At 41.2% G+C, this 23,235-nt stretch overlaps 1 protein-coding gene across 6 annotated transcripts in view; it reads right to left on the reverse strand.

The window, feature by feature from the left end:
• PKHD1 (PKHD1 ciliary IPT domain containing fibrocystin/polyductin) overlaps positions 1-23,235 on the reverse strand; it is a 484,077-nt gene that overhangs the window by 217,580 nt on the left and 243,262 nt on the right. For all 6 annotated transcript variants that reach the window (XM_025890503.2, XM_073905082.1, XM_073905080.1 and 3 more), the window contains 3 exons: positions 17,869-18,046; positions 16,680-16,875; positions 5,567-5,632 (listed from right to left, as the gene is read on the reverse strand). In XM_025890503.2, the coding sequence (XP_025746288.1) occupies positions 5,567-5,632; positions 16,680-16,875; positions 17,869-18,046 (440 nt within the window). The remainder of the gene's footprint in view (positions 1-5,566; positions 5,633-16,679; positions 16,876-17,868; positions 18,047-23,235) is intronic.

Raw genomic sequence — 23,235 nt, forward strand, 5'->3', positions numbered from 1 at the left:
TCACTGAGTCAAAAGGTATAATCTTCTCATAGCTCTTAATGTGTATTAAAGGCAAGATAATAACCTGGACACCTCTCACTGAAGTAATTTACATACAGTTCATATGTTCCAACTGGTTTTTATTGATTCTGCCACTGATAATCAAGTGACATTTTCTTTTCAACAAGCCCACTGGCCTCTTCATCAGGAATTATACCATAAATCTAATAATTTCCAGTGGGGACAGCACAGTATCCATCACACACAACACCATGTTGAACTGCAGCCACATGTTCTTTTCTGGAGTGTGATCCCTATCACAGAGACAGAGGGCAGAAAGAGTCTCTAAAAAGAGGATGAAAAAATTCACAGATGACTCCAAATGTTCTTAGAGTTTCAAGAGCTCAAATGATGGGGGATCTCACATGATTGGGGAGGGGGTGCAGAATCTCAACCGTTATAGTAATCTCACAAGCACAAATGATGAGTGCCTTGTCTCCCAAAATCTCCTAAAAAGTAGGGATACAAAAAGGAATAAAATGTCATTCTTGCATGAAAGGAGCTAACACTGTTGTGTAAGTTGTATAAATAAATAAATATTGGGAGGATAGAACTCTAAAGGAAGTTCTCTTTTTTTTTAATTTTTATTTTATTATGTTAGTCACCATACATTACATCATTAGCTTTTGATGTAGTGTTCCGTGATTCATTGTTTGTGCATAACACCCAGTGCTCCACGCAGAACGTGCCCTCTTTAATACCCATCACCAGGCTAACCCATCCCTCCACCCCCTCCCCTCTAGAACCCTCAGTTTGTTTCTCAGAGACCATAGTCTCTCATGGTTTGTCCTCCCCTCTGATTCCCCCCTTCATTTTTCCCTTCCTACTATCTTCTTCTTTTTTTTTTTTTTAACATATAACGTATTATTTGTTTCAGAGGTACAGGTCTGTGATTCATCAGTCTTACACAATTCACAGTGCTCACCATTGCACATATAAAGGGAGTTCTCTTTAATGGTATCCCACAAAGAGAGGAAGTGAGACCTTGCCAGGGGAGGCTTCCTGGAGAGGGAGCATCTGAGCTGCATTTTAAAGGCTTGGGAGCTATAAAGGTAAAGGGGATTGTGGTGAGGGTTTGCACTCCAGACAGAAGGATGATCATAAATAAAGGCAAGAAATAAGAGATTACGTGGAGGGTCTTTAAGCAGTTTGGTGTTGCTGAGCCACAGAGCTGGGAGGAGGCAAGTGATGAGGTTGGAGAAATAATCAGAGATCCAAGTGTGATGGGTAACAAAAACGGAAGCACCAAAGATGGCCCCTGGATTTCCAGCATATGTGGTAATGGTCAGAGATGTCCATTAAGATGGACATCGATGAATTCAGTTTGAGCCATAAAGCGTTTGGGGTGTCTTCGAAAAGACCTCCAAGTGGAGATACACAGCAAGGAGGGATTGGATATGAATCTGAAGAGTGGGAGACAGCTCTGAGTCAAGGAGATGGGTTTTGCAGTCGTATTTGAAACTCTAAGGATGGTTGTGATAGCTCTGGAGGATTACAATGTGAAAAGAGAAAATGCCTGAGCTCAGAACCTTGAGGAACAAACACCCAGTTACTTCGTCTACAGGAACCCAACTCCCTCATAATCATGGTCTCATTAGAGCCCTGGGATAAATGAAAAGTATATAGATTGTGGTCAAGTAGAAATCCTAGGCAACGTAATTAGCACAAAATAGACCCCACACCATGGGAATCATGCATGGGCTTGGCACAAACTTCATTCAGAAAGAGGCTTTATAAATATTTTATAAACATCGAGACTATAATACCTAGTTTCCTCCCAATTTTGCCTCCTTTCCAACACAATACTCTAAATATGCAGGTGGGGGTAGGGTGGGGGCTCTGTTGAAATGGCCACTAAGTAGCACCACAAAGGCCAGAAAGAGATATTCTGATGCTTTATTTCCAGTGATATTTCAAAAGGGTAATGACCAGGCTCTTTAAAACCACATACCAGGCTTCCGAAACTCTTTATATCGTAGATGTTGGAAAAAGATTCTTCACGTTGAGATCTTCACTCTTATTTATAAGAGGGCTGAAACTGTCTTTAATTGAACAAACTAAATCTGAAAGTAACTATTCTAAGAGTTGTTATTATGAACAACTTTGGTTATTCTATACCATTCTGCCTTAAGATAAGAAGACTTAACGGAGAAGAAAACACTTTTCAGTCTCTTGCAAAGTTAATCAGATTTCTATAGTTAATATCAGGCTTCTGTATGGCTATTACTAATGTAGAAAGTGGGGAGAGAAGAAGAGGCCTACGAGAGTTAAAGAAGCAGAGACGTGCAAGGAGAATCCGGAGAGAGGCATGTCTTGGAAGCCCAAGAAATACAGCATGTCCAGAGGGCAGAAGTGATCTTGTTAACAGCAGAGTTCTGATAAGAGAGTGAGTAAGAAGTGACTATTGAATTCGGCAACCAGAGCATGGATGATCCCGGTGAGAGTGGGTGGCTCCAGTGGAGTGGGAGGTGGTAAGCAGTGTGGCTTACAGTGGATTAAGGAATGCACCGGAGGTGAGGAAGGGAACACACTGGGTCAAATAGTCCCGAAAGCTCACGGAGGAACGAACAGCTTGGGGATTTGAGATGCTCAGGCTTTGACCTGTCTTCCCAATCTTTAGATAAATGAGTCTTAGCTCGAAACCGAATTCCATGAATTTTGATCGGGACCAACATTTGTGAGGAAGCCTCACCTTGCTTTCCTCTACAAGTCTGTCATTCAGCCACAGCTACGGTTTAAGATGGTCTCCAACTTGAGATCTGAGCCAAATATTGCCCTCTCCACCTTGATCCTTCATCTGCCCAGCTTTTTATGGCTCTGCATCAAGAGACTAGTCTTTTGAGAAGTTTGCAACAGAGATACCAGCTAGAGGAGGACTCAGTATTCATGAATTTTGTTTTGTTTTGTTTTAATTGAGAGGCACTGACCAGAAGGAACCAGTAAAGGAGAAGTTAACTACGCAAGACCGAATCATTTACTGATGGGACAAAGTTCAGAAGATGCTGAAAGGGATGAGTTGACTTTAAAAAGGAGAAGGGCTGACAGATTCTCAGAAACCTGAGGAAAGGAAATAAACTTAGATCTATGCAGAAAGGATGGCAAATTTAAGAGACTATCTGATCATCATAGTCCCATATGACTATGCACTATATTTCCAGTTAGCCCCCACTGAAAAGACAATGTCAACAAGATAAAGGCTCTTCAGAAATATTTTTATCTTCCCCCCAAAAGTGGGTTGCTTTACCCATTTTCCCCTCTCTCATTTCTTATAAAGCATTATGCCCACTGAGAGGAAACCAGTAAGGCCGCAGGGTTGGAAGAACATGAACGACCTGCACTGGAGTGTTCAGAAACCCGGATATTCTCGTGACTCTAATTAGCATAAATCCTCACCCCAAACCCACTAAGCATCCATACAACAACTTACATCACCACCACCTCCCCTGTCTCTCCTCAGCATTGGCCCATATATACCCTAATTTCTGCTGGTTCTGGAGTTTCCTGTCCACAATTTCTCCACAGTGTCCTGCACAATCTTGTACACTCAGAATAAACCTACAGTTGAGTCAACTCGGAGACTCTGCTGCAGAACACCCTCACCCAAAATGTCTCATCTGCATTATATACTCATATTGAATCTCAGAGTGGATTAACATATAGATAGAACTCCATTAATCATTCCACTGTTGTTTTGTCAAAGAATTTTTGATGCTGTAATAATTTTACTATTTTTCATAGAACTTTTCATTAAGCAAAATACACACTCATATTTAAATTTTGACATTAGCCCATCTACCCCACATCATGAGAACCAGGGAATGTCTTAGAAGTATCTTAGTGTTTGAAATTTCTTTCTGATGAATGGTAATGTACAAATTCTGTAACTCCCTGTGTTTGGGATTGTTTTCTCTTGCAAATTATATTGGCTAGGAAAACTGACCATATAATTGAAGTCATAAATTAATATATGCCAATAAAAGGTACTTTAAACATCTTAGAGTTTATATGGTATAGCAGAACGAACACTGGACTGAGTTGGGTAACCTGAACTCTCATCCAAGTTCCATCACTGACTAGGTGTGCCTAAGCAAACTATTTAATCTCTAGGCTTCTGTTCCCTTATTTGTAAAATGATGCAATTGGATAGGATATAGCCTGTAAGGGTCTCTCCCTTATTCTATTAACTCTATGAATCTTTCTATTTATTCAGCATGTTGTAATCGATAGGCCAAATGAAACATCTTCCAGTTAGACTGACACCTGCTAACAAGCCCAGGAGGCTGGCCACCCACAGTCTCCTTCCAACGAGTCCTTAATACAGAATCTTCCTACTAAGTCCTGAGTGGCATGGCACCCTAACTATAGAGCTGGTTGAATGAGGTATGGCCACCCATAAATAGTCCAGTATCCTCTGAGGGGACCTGGCAAGAGAACAACCCCCAATAGATATGTCCTCTACAAATGGCAACTGACCCAACCAATTGAAAATTTGAACACGGAACTGTCAAAGAAAGAATTGCAAGATACTTTCCTTGGCAACTGTTATTTTAAAAGAGATTTATTCATTGATTATTTAGTTAGTCATTTAATCGACATCCCCATGTGACCATAAGACCCCATGGAGTCAAACATCATTGCTCATCATTGTATCCTCCTGCATCTTGCACAAGAGGCCCTCAATAAATAATGCATCATGAGCACCTAAAGGAAAGGAGGGATAAAGGACAGCGGACATAAAGAACAAAATGCTATGGTAGCCCAGAAACAGTTATGAGAACAAAGAACCACGTTCTTCCCAGGGCAATAAGCATGGAGTAGTAGCCATCGGTACATCTAGTTTATAGTTTCAGGCTAGTACATTTTCTTCATTTATTTATTAATTTAAATGGAGCAGTTAGATCATTTTCTGATTAGCATGGGCTCTGCTCTGACACAACACAAAAATGCCACTGGAAAACTTGGCCTTTGAAAAGATTTGTCCCTAATGCAAATGCATAGTTAAACTGGCCTAGGATAAACAAAAACAAACAATGAAATGCATTAGAAGGTGCCTAGGAGTCTTTTAGTCTTTGAGAATTTGGCTTTTATGAGTTAGAGAGATTTCACAGAACCATCTGACTTTTGGGAAGGGTTTGTTTACCCTGATGTCCAGAAATCACTGGGAACGATTAAAGTTTTGAGATACCCTGAATTTTTCTTTCCATTTGGTAGAGGCCTAACGGCCCATCTGCAGACCTGGACTCTTGTGTGCACATATGGTCCATAATTTATGAAATGTGCCTATTTTCATGTTTTAATTCTTTACTTTCCAATGTTTTGAAATACACCCTTCTTATATCTTTCTTTGAAATGCAGACACGTATTTCAGCTATCAGGGTGACACAATAGGGAGTCATTAGGCATGACAGCATTAGGGCTGATGCCTACCTGCTTATAAACAATTTGATGGGAGCAATTTATAGAACTGTTATTGGAGGACCTTCTACTGCACCAGACACTACTATTTGGTGGCTGGGTTAATACTCACCCGAAATAGTTGGGGGCACACCTTCCTTCACCTGGAGAGTCACTTGAACGCGGCCTTCACCTGAAACTGAATGCAAAAAGCCACAACTTGGAAGTGTTGCAAAGAGCATCTTAATACAGAAGATATTCTTATGTGATAAGAATGGCTTTATGCTAAATTCCCCCCAACCTAACTAAATTTTCAAAATTAAAAAAAAAAAATGAACTCCTTGTTAGTTAGTCTAACAATTGATTTCCAACATTTAATTTTGATTGCTTTTATTTGATTAAACTTAATTGCAGTGAGGTCACCAGAGAATTGGTACATAAATAATTAGGTGGGGAGGAAACCCTTTAGCCATATGTTCTTTGGAGGCCAACATTGGTCAGCAGGGCACACCTCTTATCCTATTTCCTCTCCATCATTTTGGAGGCTTAGCTCTTAGAATTCATGTGTTTTTCAATAGAGTTCAGATCACCCATGAAATGTATTTGCTTTACCTTTATCCAAACAAATTGTCCTTTTAATGAAGGCTTTTTTCTACCCCCCTTTCTCCTCCATCTTACAAACCAACTGAGCACATTTAAAAGGCCTGGGGTTCATTAATTTTAAGTGTTCAATAAATTAGTGGAAATAATCAAAAGGCCTGATTCTTTCTGATAATGACAATTTGATGTCAGTATAAACCAGTAGATTAAGCTGAGAACATATGCTCCTTTGCCAAGAGAGGCTGCTATAATTAAATAGTGAATGCATCTACAAGGTGCTCTCACGCCTGATTAATTAGTAATCAGGTGCGCCAACTCCACTTTTCAGTAACACCTTGTCTCTTATTGGTTAATTACCTTTCTGCCTTATCAGATGTCATGTGAGCCAACACCTCCCACCACTGGAGGGCCCAATGCTGTGGAAGGCTGGAGCCTTGAGGACTTGGGTCAGACCAACTCATGCTCTCCATTTGCCTTTCCATGGAACCCTAAACCTTTTCCTTCATCACAAGATGGAGTAGACCAAGGATCATTTTTTTTTCTAATTACAAAGCATGAGCTTCAAAATATTACAAAATAATAATTATTATTATTATAATCCCCAAAGGGATCTATGATGAGAACTCTCCTATTCCTCTCTTCTTATTTTGATAATTACTCTCACTTTCCCATTACCAAAAGTGGCTTTCCTTTATACTGTACATATTTTGAGACCAGGTACAATGACCAACATGTTCTCTATGTGCTCTACTTTATCACACTTCTGAGGCTTCACTTACATTGTTTCTCTATCCTGTTGCATATTTTACCCACTTTTTATCGTAAGTAAATAAATAAATATAATGCCATCAGCCCAGCATTTCATCTCTCTTTTTTTCTATAATGTCTAATTTACCCATTTGTGCTCATAACTGATATTGGTGATATTTATCCCAAGCTTGCTCTCCATTTAGCAAGTATTTATCAAGCATCAACTGTGGTAAATTTCAGATCGCATCAGTCATGAGCTCTGTCTCTAAATCTTGGAGGGAGGGACTTTTCTCATGTACCTTAGGACACCAGACATTAGATATTAGGATGCCGGACATGTAGATACTATTCATGAGCTAATCTAGAAATCCTAAATTTATAGGGCTCTACTCTGAATACCCAGTACTTAACTGACAATTTCAACCAATTGAGCAAATAGAGGCAGGAAAGAATCCTTTTAAAGGAACCAAAAGACAAAATAATAAAATAGGCTCACCTGGAAAGAAAAGCAAAAGAGAATATGGACAAGATGACATCTAAAAACATGCAAAAGGCCGTAACAACGGAGCACTCTTCCATGTGAGGAAGGAATTAAGTGTTGTAATAGAATCAAATTCTAAAGAAGGCAAATTAGAAGAAATTCCAGGAATCATTTGGAAAGGGTTATTAGTTCATTTAAAGATTTTATATAAATCATCCTTGTTAAAAGCAGCTTCCAAGTAATGGTAGACTTCACTACATCTGTGACCTCTTCCTTAAGACAGAGTCACACGAGTAAAGAGAGTAAAAAAGTAAAGTTACACATGAAAAAGACTTTTTCAAAACCACTGTAGTCATTTTACAATGCATCATGCATTGTAGCCATCATGGTAATTATTAACCCAGAGACATAAAAGGCTAAACCCCACCACATCCAACCCCCATGATAGACTGTTCCACTTGCCCTTCCATTCAGGAAGTCACTTCACCCAGGCTCTGATCTTGGTCAGCCAAGGCTTCCTGGTCGGGGTGCTTTCACGTCTGCAGCTCTACATGGATGGCTTCTGAACTGTGTGGCCACTGATCTTGTTCAGCCTCTACAATGCACAAATGTTTCCTACCTCTTGGGGAGCCTCTTCCCCAAAACATACATTGAAAAGCTATCACTCCTTTTATTAAAGCAGGTGTGAGAATACCATTCAGTCTGAGAAAAGGAGTAGTTTCAGTATCCAAAGAAATGGAGAAAAGTTACCAAAAGTAGTAAAGACTGAAAGAGTCTGATTTCCTTCAGCCACCACTTGTACATGGCCCTCTGCAGGCTGGTTCTGAGACATGAGTGCAGGTCAGAGGGTTATTCTTCCCAAACACCATTTCCACACCCTGAGAGTGGAGCCATAAAGAATCATGGGGAAGAGTGTAGCTGCTGAACGAAGTCCAACAGCCTGGGTTTGAATCCTGGGTCTTCCAGTTCCTTGATGTGGGCAACCAATGAGTTCTTCATCATTTCTGAAACTCACTTCCTTCCTGTGAGAAATGGAAATAGTCGTCCTATCTACCTCATAGCATGAGTGGGAAGAAAAGATGAGATAATCCCTCTAACATATTTAGCACAGTGCTTGGCACATAAATGCTAGTCGTTACCTATACTGTTTCTATGGCATGCTCATTATCTAGCAGCCAGACAACAAAACCCAAGAAATATGCTTCTACTCTTTTTACTCTTTTTTACAGCTGTACCTAGTCATGAGGAGCCATAGTATTCAGAGTTGGAAGCAACTTAACCAGATCTTCTAAAGTTTGCTAAGTGCTTTGACTCTATAAAAGTGTAAATGTTACATGTCGTTTCCAATTTGGACAAACACAAAGAGGGATGAAAATTGTTTGAGAATAAATGTATTGACTCAGGAAGAGTTTAAAAGCCTTACACAAGCTGTGATATTATACATATGTCTTCTCAGTGCTTATGATTTCCGAGTGTGTATTTGTAATATGAGAGTGGTTAATGTACTTTGTTTATAAATGGAGCCTCATTGCAGTTGATCCTTCCCAGGTTGTAAGAATATCTGGTCTGTCCTCAAAAAGAAAAGAAGCCATTGGGTCAATTATAGTCAAATTATTCTGATGGGTGCTATATGATGTAAGGTTGCTATAAACACAGAGATCTAGAAGAAAGCAAGAAATGTGCCAAGAAGGAGGAAAGAGAGTTACTCAGCCAAACATGATACTAGGGTCTTCCAGAATTTTGTATTGTGCCTGGCAAGTTTTGTCTTCACTAGGGCACTAGGAAAGACAAAAATTAGTTCTCTCCTTGAGTAGGTCCCATTCTCTCTTGCAATTTTGAAGGGAGAATTAAGTACCTAGCTATATTAAAAAAAAAAAAAAAACAAGGTGGCATCTTAATGGGCCTTGACTCCTTTCCTATTTCATTCTTCATCCATATTCCCATTTTCACTTCACCATTGAGGTTTAGCACATATTTGGACCTCTCATTCGATTCACATTTATATAGGGTCAGTCAGCCATTGACTAAACATGGAGAGAATCTGAAACAGCGACAGCAATCTCTGTCTGCAGATTTCACCCATTCTCTCCCTGATGCATGCCTTCTCTCTCGGTCTCTGTCTGCCCTGGACCCAGGCTCCAGCTCTGTCTTCAGGAGCCCGCTGTTGGCTTTGGTCCTCTCTCTCTACATTGCAGCTTACCTTGCCCTATCTTCTACGTCTACCTCTTCTCTCAAATCTGTCTTGCACACCTGTACATTCCTGCTCTGTCTCTCCTTCCTTGTTCAGTGAACTTGACCTCACTCCCCAGAAATTAGTCTTTTTCACTTAGCCATTGAGCATTACTTGTCAGCTGGTCCCTGGGCAGCTAATGTTTGATTCACGGGACCATATTTCTGTCTGACTCCAGCTTCTCAGGGGCCAGCGACAGAACCAGCTTGGCCCTCATAATGCAGGATCTTTCAAAGTCCTTCACAGAAACATTACATGAAAATCCTGTGATCACCTTTGAGTCTTCCATTATCCCCACTAACATTCATTCATGGAAGGGTATAAATGTTTTTTGAGGCGTGAGAATAAAAGAACTTACTCAAGGCACTGATGGATATATCTACATTAACTTCAGTCCTGAGAGTTAGTTCAATTAAACCTTCTTAATTAACTCAGAAAACAATAACAATTGTTATTCTGATTCAGGGATGTTTGCCACACTTGCACTTCCTGTGAAAAATGGGGTATTTGTGCAGATCGACAGAACCAGAAATTCCAAGGGTTAGCATTCCAGCTGTTTGTCCATGAGGCACATTTAAAAAGCCCCAAATTGAGGAATTTTACAACTTCTCTCAAGAATGTGGTTTGTTAATGGAATATTACTCAGCCATCAGAAAGGATGAATACCCACCACTCACATAGACATGGATGGAACTGGACGGGATTATGTTAAGTCAAATAAGTCAAACAGAGAGAGACAATTCTCTCTTTGACTTATTTGACTTAACATTTTCCCTTATATGTTGAACATAAGGAATACAGCACGGAGGACCGTAGGGGAAGGGAGGGAAAACTGAAGAGGGGGAAATCAGAGAGGGAGACAAACCATGAGAGACTCTGGACTCTGGGAAACAAACTGAGGGTTTCAGAGGGTGGGGTTTGGGGGCCTTGGGGTAGCTGGTGATGGGTATTAAGGAGGGCACATGTGGTGATGAGCACTGGGTGTTATATGCAACTAATGAATCGTTGAACACTACATCAAAAACTAATGATGTACTATATGGTGGCTAACTGAACATACATACATACATACATACATACATACATACATACATACATAAATGTCCCTGGGTAAAAACAAACAAACAAAAAAGAATGTGGTTTGTTCTCAACAGCAGGTGTTCTTAGCAAGCGAGGAAAGAGACCCAGATAAAAAAAAAAAAGATCCCTGGGCTCACACTTCTTACTTTTCACCAATTATACCAAAACCTTGCAGACCACATTATAGTCCCAACATATAAACTGTGAGGTGATGATTTTAGTGGCATTAATGTTTTATTTTCATAGCTATGGATGCTAATGTATTTTAGAAAAAGCAACTAGGTCATTAAACCCATGATTTTATGGATATTATTGCTTAAAAAGAGGTTAGGTTTTAAAAATAAGATGGCGTGGGAATTGATTTAAGAAAAATCCTAGGTAAATAATAGAACAGGAGGCATAGGATGTGACAAAGGGTAAAGTTGGTATTCAAATACCTAAAGTTCAGGAAGCATAGAGCCTTCAATAAGCCCAAGTTTTTCCTCTAAATAGAAGGAAGAAGAACTGGTTTACAAGGGTATATACATAAGTTTGGATTTTAAAAAACCAAAACACCAGTATACTAGAAAAAGTACTGACCTAGGGTCAGAAAAGCTGAGTTTGAATGCTGGTTATACCACCGACGCTCTGCATGAACTAGGGTCTGCCATCAGCATTGCTAAGAAATTAGCTCCTTAAGGGGCGCCTGGGTGGCTCAGTCGTTGAGCATCTGCCTTTGGCTCAGTTCATGTCCCCAGGGTCCTGGGATCGAGCCCCGCATCGAGCCCCGCATCGAGCCCCGCATCGGGCTCTCTGCTCCGCGGGAAGCCTGCTTCTCCCTCCCCCACCCCCCCTGCTTGTGTTCCCTCTCTCTCTGTGTCTCTGTCAAATAAATAAATAAAATCTTAAAAAAAAGAAAAAGAAATTAGCTCCTTAAGCAGAGGGCTTCCTAGAAAAAATATTTGATCCTGACTGCTTAGTTTTCCCTCCTTCTTTCTTTCCTTTTCTCATTTATTTCCTTCCTTTTTCTTGCGGGAGACAAGTTGCTTGCAACCAAGAGGCAAAAGTCCTTCTCCCATCACCAGCTCCTGTTCCATTCTCTATACGTTTGCCATAAAGGTTAGCGCAGTTCCCCAAAGTCAATCCTCTATATTACTGGCAGAAATCCTTGGGGATCTTTGGGGAATGAGTTTTCTAGAAGAATGTAAATTAATTTATTAACTAGAATGCTATGGATTGCCTTAGAGGGCCTCAGCATAGGAATGGCGGCCGAGTTTCAGAGGATTAGGGTTCTGCTCTGCTTATAAAACCCTCCCAAAATGCTCGGGGCAGCCGGCTGAGTCCTCTCTCCTCCACAGACACTAACAGAATTCCTTCCCGAGAAGCTGACGGGGCTTCTGGACCAGCTGGACAACAGAAGGATGGAGGCAGCAGCCTGCTCCATCCCTGTGCCCTGAGCGCTTCTGAGAAAAGAGAAACCCAGGCAGTACCCTTGAGCTCCTGGCCGCAAACTCAGGAAAGCACTCCTTGTTTTCAGGCTCTCCCAGGTTAACAGCATCTTTTCTGAGCCTTCTGTGTGATGTGACTTGACTTCTTCAGGGCAACGGGTGCAGACAATGAAGTCCATCTGTCTTTCTATCTGCGGCCCTCTTGCCCTCATGGAAAAGGGCCCCGGCTTCTTGCCAAACAGCCTGCCTTTATCTTGGCGAGGGGGGCCATTTGGAGACAGGCACTGGCCAGCCTGGCTAGACATGTCTTTTTTCTTCTTTTTCAGTCAGAGCAGAAGAAGGTGGTAGGCAGGAGCCTCTGCGCCTCGCAGGCGCTCGCTCAGCTGCCGCCTCACACAATATCCCGGCTCGGCCGCCGCTCCAATGCGCGAGCGGGGCTGTGTGAACCCGGGAGGGCAACGGTGAATGGCCCAGCATCTGACGCGAATTTATCACCGGCTGCTGGTTGGTGAAGTAGAAAGCAAGGGGAAGGGGCTGTGGGGGTTTAATGCACCCTGCCACAACCCAACAGTTTGCCCTCAAGAGCCTTTTCCCGATATAAAAGGACAGGGTCAAAAGTAAGTTGACCCCTGACAGAATGTACAATTATTAGGAGAGGACTGTGCACCAGCAGCTGCTGGAACCCCACTGGCTCCGCATCGGGCTTCCAAGAGTCAGAATATGAATAATCAACTCAAGATTGTTTCCTCCACCCCTATCAACCCCTGTCACCTCCCCCTCCCCCCAACCTTCTCCTCCTGTTTTGGGCAAGTCCTATTATCTTCCTACAGGAAGGAGCAGAGCCCTCCCTAGCAGCTGCAATAATTGTGTTCCTATTGTGATGAAGACCTCCTCCCGGCCACCCCCCTACAAGTGGCCATTGTGAGGGGAGAGTCAGTGATTATACGCTCCGCCTGATGCTTTGGGGGACCCAGCTGCCTGAGTGCTGACACACGAGCGTGCGTGCGGAAGGCGAGGGAGGGGGCTGGTGGAGGTGGAGGCAAGAGGTGGGGGGACCCTGCGTCTGTGAGACGGGACCCCGACACACCAGACCTTTTTCATAAGTCAAGCCCAGAACAAATGAGGCTTTATCGGGCCCCAGTGACGAGGGGGTCTCATCTCCCTTTGAAGTGGAGCTGCGCATGGGGCCTAGCAGCTTTTCCTCCTTTGGACGAAGCAAACATCCTTCTTTTGATATGCTACATGCTCATTATCTCTGCCCCATTTAATGATTTTTGATTGAAGGGTGGCGGCTGGGATGCCGAGAAGATCGTTAGAGAGGCTCCATCCAGCCAAGCCTGCAAGAAAGGCTTTCCTTGTGCCTGGGCCTAAATTTGGAATTTCTTAACAGTGTGCGCTTGTTCTTAGAGGCAGATAAGGGCTGAGCGTGAAATTCTTAATTAAGCAATAAATAGAGAGTGGGGTGTCAGCAGATGTAGCCAGTAGCCATGGCAACAGGAATCACATGGGCAGGAGAGCTGAGACTAGATGTAGGCCTCAGGCCTGGGCCTGACTGACAGCTGAAGAATCCTACAAAGCTTGTAAACCAGATTAATTAGCTGACTAATTATTTCATAGCGTTAATGTAACTAAAAAATAAAAATAGTTAACCATGAACTGAAACATCCCTGGAAAAGAAAACAGCAGGGAAAGAGGCAGTGGGGAAGGCAGAGGCAGGAGTTACCCGTTAATCAAATCGCCTAAACGGAAAAATGGGCTTGCTGGATTTGACTCCGACTCGGAAAATATACAAGAACACTCGTCCTGCAGTCTTGCCCATTTCCAAGAGTGGCGTAGAAGTTACAGTTTGGAACTGCCACTCGTAATCATTTCTCACATCAAACACTGCTCCTCCTGGGTCCTAACACAAGCTATAGCACATGAGTCCTTCGCTGTGGTCTCTTCTGCAAGTGGCTTCTTGGCTAGAATTCTCAGGGGCTTTACAAAGGCAACCTGAACCAATCTCCTTGAAAGATATTTTTAAATGAGCGAGGTGATCTTATTCTGTGGATAACAATTGCTTAAGTGGCATGACATTTCAATCATGGAAACCATATATCATATATGTCATGTTATCATGAATCTCGGTTATCCTACAAAATCTAGTCAAGAAAAATAGAACAGGACCCTTTCGGAAATGTTGTGATGTGTATACGCTTAGTTCAAGGCATGTGACATTGTTCACCTTCTGGGGGAGAAAAGAACAAATCTAGAGAAATAATCTACTGAGAAAATGTGTAGTAAAGTAACAGGGCATACTAATCACATTTGAAGATACCTGGGTGCTTTGTACCACAATTCCAAGATATAAGTAGGTATTCTTAACCTCGTTATAAAGATGAAGCCATCGAGGCATGGAGCATTTTTAATTCCATGCCCCAGGTGAAATAGCCAGCCGGCCACTGATTAAAACCCTGAACCCTAAGCTCTGGCCATGAGCTTTCCAAAGAACCTGCATCCCATAAAGACATTTGCTTAATAAAAAAAAAAAAAAAAAAAGACAAAACTTGCCTTGGTAGAGAAGAGGAATACTCTCAAAACATATTTTATGTATAGGATTTTTTTTCTTTGTCACTAGGGATCAGTGACTTTTCTCCCACAGAGCTGTCTAGTACCCCGCCCCCCCCAACACACACCCTATTTGGTCAGTGATCAATGATTATTTAGTGGGCAGCACACTCTAGTGGGGAGATCCAGGGCCAGGAGCTAGAATGCCTGGGTTCTGATTTTTTTTTTTCTTCCCTTCTCAGCTGGGTCTAAGATTAGTCAGGTATCTTCAATCACACACAAAGTAGCCAAATGGAGGAAACAAAGACATTTGTGATTTTGTTTGACACTTCCCATCCTGGAGGATGTGGTAAGGTTGCAAATAAACAATACAAAAAAGACGGTCCACTTAGAAGTGGTCAACAAATGAATGAAACACAGCCAATTGTCAGGGAAGCGGTACTCTGAAGGAAAAGCCAGCCAGGAATAGGAGCAGGGTCTCCCCATTCCCCACACCTGAAAGTCTGGCAGGAAATTCAATGGCCCTGAAACAGGTCAAGCAGTCTCCCTACAATAACAATGAAACTTCTGTATACACGACTCTCCCCACATTTTTTTTTTAATCTCAGGAATATGTCCACATAGACTGTGAGGTCTCGACTTATGTCTCTCTTCTTATTTTATGTAAATTACCCCAATTGCAGACCTATAAAGTCACACGGTCCAAAAAAAAAAAAAAAAAACACAATTAAGTGAAAGTAACAAACTAATCAATGTAAGATGCCGGGCAGAGAGCTAGAACTCTACGGCTTGGGGTCCTCTTGAGGTACCCACTGCCAACTACCTCACTGCCGAACGGCATTATAAGCCTTCCCAGCGATGTTGTAAACTTGACGCAGAAGATATCTGAAATCATAACCAAATCTACCCAATCCAACACAATTGCATGGGACGCCACCATTGAGGAGCAGCGCAAGCCTCAGTTTCCCCTGAATCATCATATCCTCACTGTACCAGCCCAGGAATGAGAACAGAAGTGGCTCTAGCCACCTACCTACCCCATTCACCCAGAGGATACTGGAGGCACAAATGTCCTCAGAAGCCAGCACACGGAGCACTGGGAATCGTCTTAAAGAACAAGGGTCTCCATGCTCATTAAACAACTCGAACCAACCCTCTGTGATTTCCTTGTCCTTTTCCAACTCCCCTTATCTAAAGGTGGAGATACGAGGGTATTCTGATACAGAGAATGATTTCAATTAATAAAGGCTATCTACCTAATAAAAATGTTTTATACTGAAAAATGCATCTATATCATATAGATGCTCATAAATACATACAGATGTACATCTATATATAAATATACAGACTTACACAGATGTGCATTTCTACCATATATATGTGTATAAATAGTATAAGAGTATAATTTGCTATTAATTCAATAAATAACGATAAAAAAAGGGGAAGAAAATCCGTAGCTGCATGACTTGATTTTTTTTTCATTATGCCACAAATATTCCTTTACCATGCTTGGCTCATGGGGCCATTTAAGTCAGTTTGCAGTTCATGAACAAAATCGGGCCAATGGACAAGACATGCTAAGTAATAGAAGGAGAACAATTTGAAATTAAAATTTGGTTCTAGAATATATATCAAGTGAACGGTCATAGTCAATGACACCTCTTTGCTCTTACCTAATGGCTGCATTCAGCTCTAGAGGTAAAAACAGTCTCAGGGATCTCTGTCCATCCTGAGTTTTTATAGTTTTAGGTTACATTTATGGTTGATCAAGTCAGAAATAAAATTTGAACGGTACAACTCAGCGCAAATAAAATATACAGCAATCCATTTGGCAAAGACAGCAATACCAGGGAATTACCATATTGTCCTTTCTAGTGCTATTAAAATTTCATAGTCACAGGGCTCAAGCGTAGATCAGGCTCAGGTGACATAGGGCTAGGCACAAGGGAGAGGGACAAGGAACTCAGGACAACTGCCCAGGCAGTCTGATTTCAGAGCCCAAACATTTAACCGTAACACACAGCTCTCCCCTCCAGGTCCTCATCCTTTCGCAGTACAAATGTTTAGAATTCAAGAGTGAATGGTGGCTTCCGACTTCGTGCCCTCCATATTCTCATCCAATTATACTTACCCAGATAGGTGAGTTGCCTCAACTGGGTATTGAAGAACCAGTCACAACCTTGGTCCTGACCAGGTGACGGCAGAGACAGAAGGGACCGCCCCACCTGACTCCCACACCTTACGAGGATGTCAGGGTGAGGCCACAGGACCTTGTGCACCAACAGGAGGTAGTTCCCAGGAGCAAAGCTGCCAAATGTTGCTGAGTACTTGAAGTGAGAGAACAATACAATAATGCTCATTGAGTAAGGAAAGCTTTCGCCAGAAAAGAGCTACAAAAACGCAGGAGTACTTCAGAAATACAGCAGTTCACACCCATTTTACGGATGAAGAAGCTGAGGCAGGCGGAGGTTCAGTAACTTGCCCCACACCACAAAGCAAGGGAGTATTGAGCCAGGATAGACACTAGGATCGCCACCGTTACCGTCATCATTCTGATGCCTTCACCTTATGAAAATTCCCCAAAATGTTCTCATGGGAACCTCAAAGGAAGGAAAGAACCCTCCTTTCTGAATAGGGTAGTGAGAGGCTCAAAGGAGATTCTGCCTTGAACTATACCACACCTAAGACCAGCTCTCATGACTTTAAGGAGAATGTGAAGGAAGAGAGAAATGAGTTAAAAGGAAGAGGAGAAGCTTGAAGAAATCCACTAGCTTGGCTTTTTTTTTTTCTTTCAGAAAATGCACCCATTTTCCACATAGCTATTCCTATCTTCATAGCTCCTAACGATTGGACTCCTTCAACCAACCCCAATGAAGGTCCAGACCTTTATTTGCAAGTTAATCTTTGACCACAAGGTGGCAGTATGCAACGTAAAAATGCTTTGTTAAGACCTTTTCTCTGGCTACAAACACTCCTCTAAGGGGTAAGTTGGTTCTGAACCCCTAATCTAATAATATAGTTCTATAGAATGCTTAGAAGGTATTTTTCATTGTATTAATAATGTTAAAATTTCAGGCAGAACCATTGTGTTATTCAAGACAAGATTCAAACAGATTCTAAAATTTTTAAGTTAAAAAAAAAATTAAAATTAAAAATAACCACCATATCTTATATTCAGATTACATTCATCAGGCCAAAATGTTGTGGCAGTTTTCTTTATCAGCACCAGAAGATGCTAATTCCTACAAACTATTTCACAGGTGGAAAGATAAGAAGCCCCGGGGAATGGGCCATACCCGTGAATGAGTTCCTGGGGTTACCTGCAGAGATCTGTTGATCCAAGGGGTGTCAAACTGCAGTGAGTAAGTCTCTTGATCCAAGAGCAGAGCCATCCAGCCATAAAGGTTAGACAATGTATCATGTACATAAGTGACCGTGGTTGTCTTATTTCTGCTGTCAGTCATGGTTAAATCATAAGAAACATCTGGAGCATTAGCTCTAGGGTGATTTAAAAAGAAAAAAAAAAATGGGTGGTAAGTTATTTGTCCATTCTGGATCTAATCCACTCCTCTCCCATCAGTGGTAATTCATCTTCTATTCTTTCCACGTATGTCTTGGGCCATCTTGTCTGTATGTCTATGGAGCTTTTCACAATCACCGTGTGGGTCAAACAACCCAGTTGGGAAGATGTCATTGGATCATTTGTGCATTCCACTGGTCTGGTGGGTTGAAGGTAGAAATATTCAGATCTGAGACCACTGATAAATGCCATCTTAACGAGTTCATATAGGCCAGGACTATATACTATTATTTTCATAAAGAAATGTCCATGTCCGGAATTTTGCCAGAGACCAATTTTATCAGCATCAGAGAACATATTATATAGTTCTTAGATATTCTCAGGAGAAGCAATGACTGAGACCCAGAACCTAATGTGCCTAGACTCTCAGAAGCCCACCTCCAACTACCCAGCAGAAATGGCTTCAGTAGCCTTCCCTACCGAGATCTTTAAATTAGAGATATTTTGTCCTTTTTGGTCTCTCCCACCCTGGCACAGGATCTGCGCACAATGGACACTCGAACCATGTCTGTTATGTGAAGGAAGAGTGCATGGATGAGCTCTCTCTAAAGCAGCTGGTGCCCATTTCCTAGTTTATGGAATGCATTTCTAGAAGTGAATTTTAGCAAATTAGGAAATTGAGGCAGAGTATGGCAAAAGCATTATGTGAATGTTACAAGGCAGAACCAGAAATTTATTAATTTCTACAAATTACACAACCCACCCCAGAAAGTGATTTTTAAGACTTGACTAAAACAAGCAGATTTAGCCACATGCTAAGACCCTAAAAGAAAGTCAAAGTGGACAGAAAATAAAAGGCAAAAGTAAAAAAAAAAAAAATCAATACACATTATGACTGTCCTTCCCCCTTTGGTTTGGTTTTCATGAGAATCTTTAACTGTGGCATTTTGCTGCAGGCAGATAATTAAATTCTCAAAGTAGAGGGAAATGAGACGAAGGAGGATGTTGGGTTTTCAAAGTGAGGTGTGGCATGAGCATATCCAAAGCCAATTTACAGTCCAGTGCATTTTATAAAAAGGAAACTGTTTTTAACATGAAATGCTTGGTCACTATGATCAAATGGCATAAACTGGAAATCTATATCCGCATACGCGGGGTGGATGCATTTGGGTAAATTACTGACCCTCTTTAAACTTTCATTTCCTTTTTCAAAAAATGGAGGTAAATAATATGTATCTTACATATATGTAAAACTGTGAAACTCTGAGATAATTCAGTAACCATCACCAAGCCCAGTTATTATCTACCACAGCTCATTGAAGAACAAACCTCAGGGGGCGCCTGGGTGGCTCAGTCGGTTAAGTGTCTGACTCTTGGTTTTGGCTCAGGTCATGATTTCATGGGTCCTGAGATCGAGCCCCACATTGGGCTCTGCACGCAGCAGGGAGTCTGCCTGAGATTCTCTCCCTCTGCCCCTCCCCTACCTATGCAGTCTCTGTCTCTGTCTCTCTCTCAAATTAATAAGTAAATCTTAAAAAAAAATAGGAACAAACTTCAGATGTGCCAGATTTGCCATTCTGCACTATTTATGTTAATGCTTAGCAGTTTATCCAGGATATTTGGTCATTTAAAAACACACTCAAAAGCCTTTATGGTGCAGGAACCCTGGCCCCAGCAATGTAGTATTTGATACATACTTCTTGAAAGAATACGTGTGTTTCTTTCATTCATTAATTAATAAAATGAAAGGGATGAAAAATGTTCAGGGCATTTGGGAATAAAAAAAAAAACAACCTACTCTTTTCCCAGATTTCCTGATGCAACATTAACTGAACCTTTAGAAAGCTTGGGGTGAGAGACTTTCTCTGATCGGGCTTGGGATACTTAGCGTTTTTCACACGTGTATCAGGATTTACACTGGAACGAAAGAACAATACTAAACTCGTATTCTTAGAGTCAGAATGGACATGAAGGTCATCTGTTCTAACTTCCAATCCACTGTAGGAATTCCCTCCACATTTCAGCCTGTCCCTTCCTCCAGGTATGGGACGTCGTATTCTCACATAGAAGACCATTATATTTATGGAGCTTATTTTTACATTTTAATCTTTAGAAAGCTAAATTTTCTTCCTTGTACTTTCTATCCATTTGTCCTCAGTCATCATGGCTCTCTTTTCCTCCAACTGAAACCACACGTCCCTGAGTCCCAGGAGATGATCCAGCACAATTTGTCCCAACTGATACATTTTAAAAATAGTCTTCTGAGAAATAAATGTAAAACAAATGTGTTAAGAGGAGATAAAGTTGGAACCAAGAAATACCGAAGAGGTCAATAGGTTGGCTAGAGTAAGTATCCCGATCAGTATGTAAAGTGGGATTTCTCGAAGTCCAAAGAATGATTCTGAGTATTTCAGATTCTGAAGGTGTATCCTTTCAGTTTTCACAGAAACATATGGGTCCTGGAAAATGGTTCACAAGAACTGAATCCAGGAGATACTCATAGATAAATCAGAATTCCCACTTAATAATTCACAGTAACAAATAAGGCTGCCTTTCACATAGCAGGTATTTGATAAATATTTGTTGAATGAATGTTAAAATGGACCAATACACTCCAAACTGATACTTGGTGATGTTTCTCCCCAACAGGGAAGTCTACCTGGAAAATCCACATGAGGGTGAGAAGAATTCTTATAAACTTATCAATTGAAGAAGACAAGCAATTTTTTTTTTAAAGATTTTATTTATTTGAGAGAGAGAGAATGAGAGATAGAGAGCACGAGAGGGAAGAGGGTCAGAGGGAGAAGCAGACTCCCTGCTGAGCAGGGAGCCCGATGCGGGACTTGATCCCAGGACTCCAGGATCATGACCTGAGCCGAAGGCAGTCGCCCAAACAACTGAGCCACCAGGCGCCCAAGCAATTTGATCATAAGTTATCAGAGCCTGATACAGCCAACCCCCATCTCAATAGGATGCTTGCCATGAAGACTTAAACATTTATATATAATGGTCAGAAAACCTCTTCTGGACATATATAAGCAATCTACACTCTAGTGAGCCCTGGTTTAAAAATAAATGCTAAAGAAAAACATTAAAATTAAAATTAAAAAATGCTAAATTTTCCTTACGAACTGATATTTCTTTTATCCTAGTCAAGTGCTCTCAATTAAACCACTTTTACAAAGTTTTTAAAATTATAGACCAAAAGAAGATTTCTACTTGTGCAAATTCATCCATCTGTTCACATTTAGTTCCTCCAACCTATGTTTTGTCACTTACATTGCCTTAGCAATCTATGTTTGTCACACTTTTCTTAAGATATCATGCATACCATCTTAAAAATTATGAAAATATTACCTCAGTATGTTACAATACAATCAATTGGGTAGATAGTTCCAGAAATGCTTCTTAATTTCAGCAGTATGGCCCCAAGAATCCTCCAGGTCATTTTGGTTTCTTTTGTTTGTTTGTTTTTTAAGATTTTATTTATTTATTTGACATAGAGATAGACAGAGCCAGAGAGCACAAGCAGAGGGAATGGCAGAGGGAGAGGGAGAAGCAGGCTTCCTGCTGAGCAAGGAACCCGATGCGGGGCTCGATCCCAAGCCCCTGGGATCATGACCTGAGCCGAAGGCAGATGCTTAACCGAATGAGCCACCCAGGCGCCCCCTCCAGGTCATTTTGACTAGATTTAAATATTTCTCAAATTTCTATCAGCATCCCATTTATAAATCAATTTTTAGGGTACAATTTCTCCTGGGTTCAGTTTCTATGTATTGTGACTTCAGTTATTGCAGGAGCCATTTTCTCAGACCATACTTCCCAGTTCCTAAAAGCCCCTATAAACATGACCCCATCTTCAAATATTGTAAAACCACCAAATGCTAACATTCATTTAGTTCTATTTGTCTCTGGGACTATTGTACCTTCCTTCAGATGCCCTTCTCCTTCCAAGTGGCATCCAGCAGTCTGATGCTAACCACCTGATCAACCAGAGACCCACCATAGCACATTGTGATCCTAAACTATCCTTCCCTCTTCCTTCTTCATGCATTGCCCTGGCCCTATCAAGCCATCCCATCCATCCCAACTAAGGTTTATGTGGGATGCAATTTTACAGGTCCTCATGTGCAGCACCAGCTTTGTATAATTCAATCCAGGTAGAGAAGGAGGTTATCAAAGAAGCCTTCATTACAGCTGGTAGTGGAAAAGGTGCATTCCAAAAAGAAAATCAAAATGTAAAAGACCCATCTCCCCACTGGCAAGATGCCTTGTGTTGACCATCACTGGGAGCCAAAAATCCAAAGTGAAATCAACTCCTCTCCTTCTAGGCCAAATGACAATGGTGGGCTGGCTCTTCTGAAAAAGCACCAAGAGAACATCAAGTCTCGAAGAACACCATGAAGAGAATTCACTAACCATAATGACTACAATTTTCACTTGCCCTAAATAGCCACCAATTTCCCTGTGCCCTAAATAGCCACCAATCTCCCTCTCTTTACTGTTAATGAAGCAAAGGAGCACAAAAGTATTTCTAATTTGGAGGAGCCAAGGGAGTCTGCATGGGCCATTAGCAGCAGAGAGCTTCATTACTAGGGGAAGAAGTCTCTCCCTGAACTTCTCATGGCTTTATGTGCAAGAAATCACGAGGCAACCAGTCCATTTTAAATGTTAACCCTTCCCTCTGCATCAGCAATAGCTCTGTATATAACCAAAAGACAAAAAGACTACAAGCCTTTCCTTTTCTTTTCCTGTTCAAGAGGGTGCCTTAATTTTTGTTCTTCTTTTTTTTTAATAACTGAGATTGTTTTTAATTAAGGGATATTTTCCTTTAGAAATACAGCACTATTACTGATAAAACTTCCCAGCCTAAGTATCAATTTAAGATACTAGTTGCATAAAGAGTTATGTAATTTAGTGCCCATACACTGTGTGGAACTGTTGGATGTATACTGCCCACAAAGGATTTGTTAGGCAATCAACAATACCAATGAGAACAAATATTAACTCCTTGGTTTGTGTTTACCATTAGCTTACTTTTCCTGAGGGTCCCTATCTCTGTGTATTAAGACAAACATTGTATTGAGCTCTAAATGCTCTCAATTCAGAACAACTGTGAAATAAAACCTTTATAATTACACATCTCCTAAGCCAGACACATCCTAAT

The sequence above is a fragment of the Callorhinus ursinus genome, unplaced genomic scaffold (genome assembly GCF_003265705.2).
Source record: "Callorhinus ursinus isolate GAN/ISIS: 27379988/994484 unplaced genomic scaffold, GSC_fseal_2.0 scaffold22, whole genome shotgun sequence".
NCBI classification, from domain to species: domain Eukaryota; kingdom Metazoa; phylum Chordata; class Mammalia; order Carnivora; family Otariidae; genus Callorhinus; species Callorhinus ursinus.